At 35.5% G+C, this 9,768-nt stretch overlaps 2 protein-coding genes across 2 annotated transcripts; both read left to right on the top strand.

The window, feature by feature from the left end:
• The first annotated feature begins 3,351 nt into the window (after positions 1 to 3,351).
• Positions 3,352 to 3,918, top strand: LOC119662944. Its single transcript, XM_038072600.1, has one exon. It carries the CDS (start codon positions 3,352 to 3,354, stop codon positions 3,916 to 3,918), a length of 567 nt encoding a protein of 188 aa, XP_037928528.1.
• A 4,609-nt stretch (positions 3,919 to 8,527) lies between these two features.
• LOC119662943 (uncharacterized protein K02A2.6-like) lies at positions 8,528 to 9,229 on the top strand. Its single transcript, XM_038072599.1, has one exon. The coding sequence runs from the start codon at positions 8,528 to 8,530 to the stop codon at positions 9,227 to 9,229; it is 702 nt and encodes a 233-aa protein (XP_037928527.1).
• The last annotated feature ends 539 nt before the right edge of the window (positions 9,230 to 9,768 follow it).

The raw sequence follows: 9,768 nt of genomic DNA, 5'->3' as shown, positions 1-9,768 counted from the left end.
ATTGAAATCGCCACCCATAATGAAGCGATGCTTATGAGTTTCTATAAGATCTTTGCATTGTTCGGATTTAATTGAATGTCTTGGAGGACTGTATACCGATGTTAGTAGTAATTTGCTTTGTAAGTCAAGGACAACAGTTATTGCCTGGAATTCCTCTTTGGATATTTTTGTAGACTCGTAATGTTTTAATGATTTTTTAATTAAAATAGCACTTCCTCCGCGAGCGCAATTACTAGGATGGACTGCGCTATATACTTCGTAATTCTTTAGTTTAACATATGTTTGGTTAGTAAAATGAGTTTCGCTAATTAAGCAAACATCAACATCTCTGACTGATAGGACTGTTTCAAGCTCTCTAAGGTGTTGAAGAAGACCGTTCGAGTTCCATAGCATTATTTTTATATAACTAAGCATTATTTGTTTTGTTGAGTTTTTGCTCTAGCCTAGTCAAGCGTTTGTCCAATGCTTTATAAAAGTTTTCTTGAGTAGTGATTTTTTCCAGTATTTGTGTTAGTATTTTGTAATTACCATTGTCCTCAGTGTTGGATTGAACTACATCCGAATATGTTTTTTTATTATTCAGCGATTTTGGGTTTTTATTTAGAACATCAGCTTGATTATTTTTAGGTTGGTTTTCAGCCGATATATGATTACGCTGTTTACCTTTGTTTTGTTCACCAATTTTTTTGTTTCTCAATTTTTGAAGTTCTTTGGCTGCTATACAACCTCTGTAATTGGCCGGGTGTCCCTCACCGCAGTTGCAACATTTTGGTTGGTGCTGATCAGGTTTGTTGCATTCTGCAGTACTGTGACTGCCAGCACATTTAACACACCGGGCTGATTTGCCGCAATAATTTTGTGTGTGACCATACGCTTGGCATATTTTACACTGTGGTATTTGCTTTGAGTGCTTTATTGGTTCAATTTTAACAACACAGTTTAAAATAGCTTTAATGTTATATATTTTTTTTATATCCTCTGTCGCCTCAAATGTAAGCATGAACATATTAAGTGGAATCTTTGAATGTGATTTCCATTTGTTGACCGCGTTCACGATTTTAAAACCTTGCTGTTTCAGATCGAATACGATATCGACTGGGTCATATGAATGAGGAAGATTTTTTGCAATAACCTTTAATGGTCGGAGATGCTTGTTTTCATACGAATACCAGGCAGCTTTTTTTGAAGACAGCACTTTTGTAACAGCTCTGTAGTCGCCTATTTCAAATGTACTGATTTTATAAGTACCGCTATTGAGAAGCTTAATAAAAAAATCTTTCTTGCAGTTACTTTTTACAACAGCTTGCAGTTCTGAGTATTTATAATCTTCAGAGACCCTAATTGGTGGTGGACGAGCTATTTTCAGCTCCACTTGGGTATTTTTACTGCTCGCTATAGTTGCCACATTAGAGGAATTCAATGGGGATATGTTGCACTCTGGAGATTCTACGGCTTTACGCTTTTTGCTTGGCTTTTTTTTCAAAATCCAATCTGTTTCTTTAGCAAGTTCCTCCTCATCAGTCTCATAAGTGAGTCTTTCAATTTGTTCACCATCTTTTCTATCTGGAAATATTGCACTTGCACTTCGAAGGGAGGCATTTTCTGCTTTGAAAAATTCAATTTCTTTTCTGAGTTGGAGGCATAGAAGCTCCATTTCTTTAATTTTTGCGAGCTGGATTGATGACATGTCGCTTTGAATATTTTTAACCGAGAATGGTGTTTGCCCCCCACCCTGGGGTGGAGGTTGGTTGACATCCATGTATAGCTAAAGACTTATAAATAGAAACAGGTTCTTGTCTGTGATAAATATATAACAAAATGTTAAGTATCTTGATTTATTTACACACTTTTCCCGGCCAGCAAGAATTCAGATAAATGTTAATGCAAAAACTTTAATTTCAATTCTTCACAAAATTTCTCGTATTAATATTGAATAATTAAACTTTACAATTATATTTTATATAATTGGATTTGAAGTTTTACAACACTTCTTTTAATTTATTATTTTTAAGCTTAAAAGCTTTTTTGTTTTTTTGCTGTCTCTATCAACTGATATATGTATTTGTGTATAAAATTTGCAGCTATCTGTCTCTATCAGATTTGTTTGTATTATATAAATTACGTTCCACTATTATTAATAAAAATTATGTTCCATAAATATATGCGCCAAATTCTGATCCATTTCCATTACAATATATATACGCACACAATTTACACCATTAATTCAGCAAATCATGCTATAACACTTTGTTGATGTGCAATTAAAAAGATACTGTAAGTATTTTAAATCATTTACTACTTAGCCAAATTTACTATTTAGTTAAATTTTACAGAGCGAATTTAGTACACGTCCATTTGCCGCGAACTTTTTTTCGAAGAGTATCCTAATGAAAATTTTAACTTAAATAACGACAGTTTGAATGATACTGATTTCTCTTTTGTTTATTTTTGTGTATTTTTGGGTATATTGTTCGAACTTTTACGAAGTAGCAGAAATGACAGATATAATAGAAATTCTATATGTTAATTGAAATAAATTGAAAATTGGTCAAAATATTCTTTTTTAATAAATACATTTATGTTAATAACACTTCGTTTAATAATGTGTGTGACTAACTACTTAAAACACATTTTTTTGCCAAAATTCGTTTTTATTCATCAACAATCTCCCCTTTTAGTCCCCTTTTAGGGAGATACAATCATTCCAACGCTTTTGCAATCTTTCGAAACCGTCTTTGTAAAACGATTTTTCTTTGCCTTCAAAATAGGCGTTAGTTTCGGCGATATCTTCATCATTTAAGCCAAATCTCTTACCACGGAGCATCTTTTTGAGGACTGCGAAGAGCCAGTAGTCGCTGGGGGCCAGATCTGGAGAATACGGTGGGTGCGGCAGCAATTCGTAGCTCAATAATTATTTTCAATTTCCAGAATTATTATTTCATCAAAGTTAAAATTATGTCCTTTTATATAGCACTGATGAAGTTCTTAAGTAAAAAACGACATATTTACCAACATTTTTAAATAAATGCGTTTAATTGTTCGTGTAGTATACATATTCGATCATGGCAACCCTGTATAAAGCAATAGATAAAAAAGGAAAAATACGAAGTGCGTTGTTGTTCGTCGTTGTGATCAAAGGAGTAAGCGTGCCATGCCGTATAAACTATTATTATTATTATTAAATTGTAAATCTATTTAACTTTAATCAATAAAGTATATAACAAAATTGGCGACGAGGATAAAACATTTCTTGTGAGCAGACTATTTTTCAAAAATGTTAAATGATGGAGAAGAATTTCGGAGATTTAATTTACCGTGGCGTCAGGAAAATGGCAGACGTATGTGGAACAAATGGAATTTTTCTTTTTGGCTAATGATATTACAGACGCAAAAAAGAAGAAAGCTATCTTTTTAGCTTCATGTGCGATGGAAACTTATACAATATTAAAATCGGTTGCCACACCTGTTAACATATTAGATGAGCAATTTACATTTGATGCGGCAACTAAACTATTGACGAGTCATTTTTGTCCAGCAGCTAATATAATAATTCAACGTTTTAAATTTTATCGGAGGGATCAAAAAGAAGATGAATTAATTACCGAATTTTTGGCAGCGCTAAGGAAATTGAGCCAAGACTGCAATTTCAATGATTTAGAAGAAATGTTACGAGGCAGGTTAGTCTGTGGCATACGCGACGGGAATTTACAAAAGCAGCTTCTGGCGAATGACCAGTTAACATTGAAAATAGCGCAGGAGGAAGCTATTGCATCAGAAACAGCACAAAAAAATGCGACGGAACTTAAAACGTCAGCCAGCCTTCCAGGCTTAAATAAAATTTTAAGCAACAAGGTAAAAAATATTCGTGCTCCAGTAGACCATATTCAGAATTGTTATCGTTGTCGAGGAAATCATTAGTCAGATCAGTGCAAATTTAAAGACGTAGAATGTTATTATTGCAAAAAGCGTGGACATATTGAAAGAGAGACAGCAACAAATAATTGGAGAATACCAAACAGAGTAAATCTTTTAGACACAAGCCAGGAAACTCAAACGTCGGAGTATTTATTGTCAATGTTCGCTAAAAGTAGTCCATCGGTCAAGAGAGTGATTACGATAGGTAAGTCATCGGTACAAATGAAAATAGACTCTGGGGCAAGTTACTCAATAGTAAGTGAAAAGTTATTTAGAGAAAAAATGCCGTATATTCCGCTAAAACCAAGTCAAATACAATTAAGAACTTGGGGAATAGAGAAAAATCTTAAACTGAGTGGAGAAGCAGAAGTACCAGTCTCGTTTGGGAATGTTACAAAGAAACTAAAGTTGTTAGTAGCAGCGGGTGATGGTCTGGCTCTAATTGGTCGAAATTGGTTTAACGATTTGGGAAACTAGCAATTTTTGCAGTATAGAATCAACTATTCCAGTATAAGTTTTTTTTTTTTTTAATTTTATTTTCTTTTATTGCGATCTGTCATTCAGAGTAGACAATAAACAATATTTAAAAGTGATTAAATACTTAAAAGACCATTTTGAGCTTGAATGGACTGAGCTCAGTAGCACATCCGTCTGTTGAAGTCGGACACATTAAAGTTGCAATGGCGTTTGTTTGCGGAGGCGTGTGAACGTTCTTCCTTCTGCTATAATTCTGCTCATAAAGAGGTTGGGATGATGTAACAAACGTTTTTTGTGTTTACTGGCTTGGCTTTTTATGACATCCTTAACCACCGGAACGTTGACATCGCGATGATTACATTCATTTGTTATATATCTAGGAGCATCTAAGATTAATCTGAGGGTTTTTGATTGAAAACGTTGAATAATCTCAATATTTGAAGATGCAGCAGTTCCCCAGAGTTCAATGCCATATGTCCAGATTGGTTTGAGTATCGTTTTGTAGATAAGAAGTTTATTTTCCACGGAAAGCTTTGAACTTTTGTTTAGTATCCAGTAGAGCTCCCGCAGTCTGATGCCAAGTGCTTTTCTTTTAGTAAAAATATGGTGCTTCCAAGTTAGTTTTGTGTCAAAGTGTATTCCTAAATATTTCACTTGGGTAGATTGAGGGATTAAGATATCGTTAAGTCGTACCGGAGGGCAATTTTTCCTCCTCATTGTAAAGGTTATTTGTGAAGACTTAGTCTCATTTGCTTATATTTTCCAGGTTTTAAGCCACTGGGAAATGTTATCTAGCGCTCGCTGGAGTTTGTTTGATGCTAACTGGTGATTTTCGTCTGTAGCAATTACCACAGTATCATCGGCAAAAGTTCCAATCTCAGTACCAACGGTGGTAGGCAAGTCGTTAGTGAAGAGTAAGTATAACACTGGTCCCAAGACACTGCCTTGTGGCACTCCAGCCTGAATTAGCTGCAAAGTTGACATTTCATCCCCCTGTTTTACAAAGAAATATCGTGATTCGATGTAAGATTTTAAGAAAATATAGTAATTAATTGGGAGCATCTTTTTAAGCTTAAACAATAGGCCGTTATGCCAAACTTTATCAAATGCCTGGGATATGTCCAGAAATGCTGCTGTGCAGTACTTCTTTTTGTCAAATGCTGTATGTATGACATTAACCACTTTGTGTACTTGCTCTATTGTACTGTGTTTTTTTCTAAAACCAAATTGATATTCCGGAATTAGTCTCCTTCTATTGACAATAGGCATTAATTTGGTAAGAAATAAATTTTCCAACAACTTTGACATAACCGGTAGAAGACTAATTGGTCTATATGACTTAACATCTTTTGCCGTTTTCCCAGGTTTGAGTATCATAGTGATTTGAGCCACCTTGAATTGGGGAGGGATAAAGCCTTTTGTGACAATAGAATTAAAAATGTTTCGCAGCAGTACTATTGCTTCATCCGGTAACTCATTTAATATTTTTGAAGTAATTAGGTCATAGCCGGGTGCTTTATTTATTTTTAGTTTTTTGATTTCAAATTTTATGTCGAAAATGGAGAATTTTTGTATTGGAAGGTCCAGTTGGTGCGTTTGCAGTAATACCTCTCTAATCTCTTCAGATATACTATTTGGTGCTTCATTAAAGTTTGGAACAAAAACTGAAGACAGATGGTCCGTAAATACTTTACATTTTTCTGTATCTGTTCGGGCCCATTGCCCAAGTTCGTTTTTTACTGGTGCATTGTGCGTTGTTGTCTGTTTCTTGATTGCTCGCCAGAGAGAGTAGTTAGTGGAAGTAGTTGCGTCTAGTCTTTGGAGATTTCTTTGTATTTCCAAATTTCTGGTTGTTTTCAGATGTTCTTTTAGATTTTTGATCAGCACATTAAAAAGTTTTTTATCTTTCGGAGATTTGGTTTGTTGCCAGCGCCTTCTGGCTGCTCTTTTGGCTCTTATAAGTTCTTGAGTCGTACTACATAATGGTGTGGCGAATTGTTGCATGTTTGAAGGCGTGGATCTCCAGGCTGATTGTTGAATACTCCTTATAAGATGTTCGGTTGCAAGCGCAATTTCTTCGTCTGTTTTAAGCGCCATTTTTTCATCAAGTAATGCCTTAAGTGTATGCCTAAAAGCATCCCAGTTGGTTAATTTGTTGTGCAGATAATATTTTTGAACTTTAAGTTGTATATTCGATTTTATCCGTAATAATACTGGCGAGTGATCTGATGAAAGATCAAAGCTAGATTGTTGTTTTGTCGCACTCCTTTAATAACACAAAAGTCTAACAAGTCTGGCATTTTTTTGGGATCCGTGGGCCAATAAGTTGGTTCTCCAGACGAGATAGTTGAAAGGTTTTCGCTTCTTATAGCCGCAAGCATCTGTCGTCCTTTGGGTGTTGAAAGCCGAGAGCCCCATTCAACGTGTTTAGCATTAAAATCTCCCCCCGCAATAAATCTGTTACCTAAGGTTCTAAAGAATTTTTTATATGTTGCCGTCTTAGTTGCGTGTTTTGGTGGACAGTATACTGATGTTATTGTGATTGAGCCACACCAATCTTTTACTGATATGCTGGTTGGTTGAATCTCTTCAGTGCGGTATTGTTGCATTTCAAAGTGTAATATATTTGTTTTAACTAAAATGCCACTTCCCCCTGAGCCGTTCCATCGGGATGCAAAGTGTGGTAAAAGTCATAGCCTGGTACTTTAAAATAATGTTTTGAAGTAAAACGTGTTTCAGATATTAGCATGATGTCTACTTTTTGATCTTTTAAAAATTTTTGTAACTCTAAACAGTGTTTTGACAGCCCATTCGCATTCCAGAGCACTATATTTAATTCACTGTCGGACATAATTTAGTCGTCAGCGTGACAAGAACATTCATTAACGTAGTGATTTGTTCTAACATTTGCTTAACTACTATTAGAACTTCGCTCATGGTATCTGGAGATTTAGGAATAGTATGAGATTTAGGTGATTGTTCCACTAGCACACTAGCATAACTTCTTTTGGGATCCCTTGGGATAGAAACTTTGTCTTTTTCTTCGTCAGTTTCTTTGTTTGTAGTTGTTGTTGGTTTAGGTTTTAGTGTTGGAAATTTCGCGGTTTGTAGCTGCTTATATATCGAACAGCCTTTATAATTTGCAGGATGATTCCCTTCGCATAATACGCATTTGACTTCAGTATTTCTTCCTTGGATTGGACATTGTGACGAAGAATGGTTTTTTGCACATTTGATGCACCTCGGATGTCTTCGACAATAACTTTTCGTGTGGCCATAGTCTTGGCAGTTACTACACTGAGGAATGTCTCGTTTAGGACGAGGAGGCTCAAACGTGACTCGACTATGCATCAAATTCTTTATGCTGTAGATCTCCTTGTAATTTTGTTGAGGCTCAAGTTCTACAATGAAGAGAGGAAGTGGTTTTTTCGATTCTCTGTGTTTCATATTGAACACGTTTAGAGCTTTATGGCCTATTTCCGCCAGAGCTGTTTTAATGTCCTCGGTATTGACAGACGAATGCATATTTCTCAAGATAGCTTTAAAATTTCGTTCATCTTTAGGCTTGTAGGTATAAAATTCGGTTTTTTTCGATTCGAGTTGCTTTACTATTGTAACATAAGACTCAGTTGTTTTTGCTTGAGTTTTTACCTTTTCGTTGTTTAAAACTTTTAGCTCAAAATTGTTTTCTACTTGTGAGGACAAAAGATTTATGAGAGGATTTATGTTATTCACCCTATCTACGAATATTGGTGGAGGTTTGGGCTGTTTTTCGGCATATTGTGTCACTTCTTCAACTTCTTCTTCTTCTGTTTCTAGTACTGAAAATTTATTTACGGAAGGGCTTGGATTGTCTAGCCAGTAACTATCTAATTTAGCTTGTTTTTTAGTTTGTTCAGCATTTTTTGAACGACGAATTTCAGGACTTGAACGAGTTCTTTTCTGACTTTCTTTTGGAAGTTTAATTTTTTTGTATTGAAGAGTTGCTTAATGAGTTTTCTTTTGAGTTTCCCTTCGATTGAGTATGTACTTTGAAAGTTTTTTGGCTGTTCTGCTCTTTGTGCACAGGTGTAGAGAGCATAGCGCAATTTGATGTAGTAGGCATTTCGTTCAGTATATTGTTCCAGTATAAGTGATGAACTTCAGTTCAGTTTTTGATGGAAATCTTGGAGATTACAAGGGAAATCCTGTGAAGTTACAAATGTCAGTCTCAAATAAACCGAAATTTCTTCGATATCGACAAGTGCCTTTTGCACTAAAATTCAAGGTGGAAGCAGCATTAAAGGAGTTGGAAGATGAAGGCGCACTACGCTTAATACCCTTTAGTGAGTGGGCAACACCGGTTGTACCTATTATTAAACCAGATGGTAGCATACGCATTTGTGGAGATTATAAGTGCACAGTGAATCAAATGATTTGCAAGGAATCGTATCCATTACCTACTAACACAGAAGTACTAGCAACATTAGCAAATTGTAAGTGGTTTACAAAGCTGGACTTAGATCGAGCGTATACACAGGTGAAGGTTGACCAAGAATCAGTAAGGATACTTTCACTAAACACACATTGCGGACTTTTTAAAGTTACAAGATTACCGTTTGGAATTTCAACGGCACCAGGTATTTTTATACGGGTAATGGAAGGAGTTCTTAAGAACATAGATGGTGTGATTATATATTTAGACGACATTCTAATTGGCGGAACAACTTTAGAAGAGTTGTGGGATAGAACACGAACTGCTCTGAAATGTGTACAGGATGCAGGATTGAAGCTTAAAAAAGCAAAATGTGTTTTCGCGGTACAAGAGATAACATTTTTGGGGCTTAAGATAAGCTGAGAAGGAGTGCGTCCAACTGACGAAAGGCAATAGCTCAAGCACCAGAACCAATAAATAAACAACAGCTACAAGCTTTTCTTGGGTTAATTACATTTTATGATAGATTTTTACAAAATAAAGGCGATTTATTGGAACCGCTGTATCAACTATTAAGAAAAGAGATACCTTTTAAATGGGATAAAGAACAGAAATTAAGTTTTGAACGAGCAAAGAAACTACTACAATCAAAAAATCTGTTGGTGCATTATTCGGCTGACTTACCACTGATATTATGCGGAGACGCATCACCGTATGGCGTTGGGGTCATTTTGGCACACAAGATGCCGGATGATAGAGAAGCACCGATTGCTTTTGGCTCCAGAACATTACAGGGAGCGGAACGAAATTATTCACAGTTGGATAAAGAAGCGCTAGCGATTATGTTTGGAGTACAAAAGATTCATCAATTTTTAAGTGGTAGACAATTTACAATAATGACTGATCATAAACCACTAGTGGGATTATTCAATCCAGATAAACCAATATCACAGCATATATCA

The sequence above is a fragment of the Teleopsis dalmanni genome, unplaced genomic scaffold, assembly GCF_002237135.1.
Source record: "Teleopsis dalmanni isolate 2A unplaced genomic scaffold, ASM223713v2 unscaffolded_contig_0031, whole genome shotgun sequence".
NCBI lineage: Eukaryota > Metazoa > Arthropoda > Insecta > Diptera > Diopsidae > Teleopsis > Teleopsis dalmanni.
Note: the sequence above shows the minus strand (reverse complement) of the source record. Positions and strands in the feature narration are given on the sequence as shown.

What these genes read in the sequence shown, in the direction of transcription:
- LOC119662943 (XM_038072599.1), top strand. Translation starts at nt 8,528, where the DNA reads ATGAACTTCAGTTCAGTTTTTGATGGAAATCTTGGAGATTACAAGGGA.
- LOC119662944 (XM_038072600.1), top strand. Translation starts at nt 3,352, where the DNA reads ATGGAATTTTTCTTTTTGGCTAATGATATTACAGACGCAAAAAAGAAG.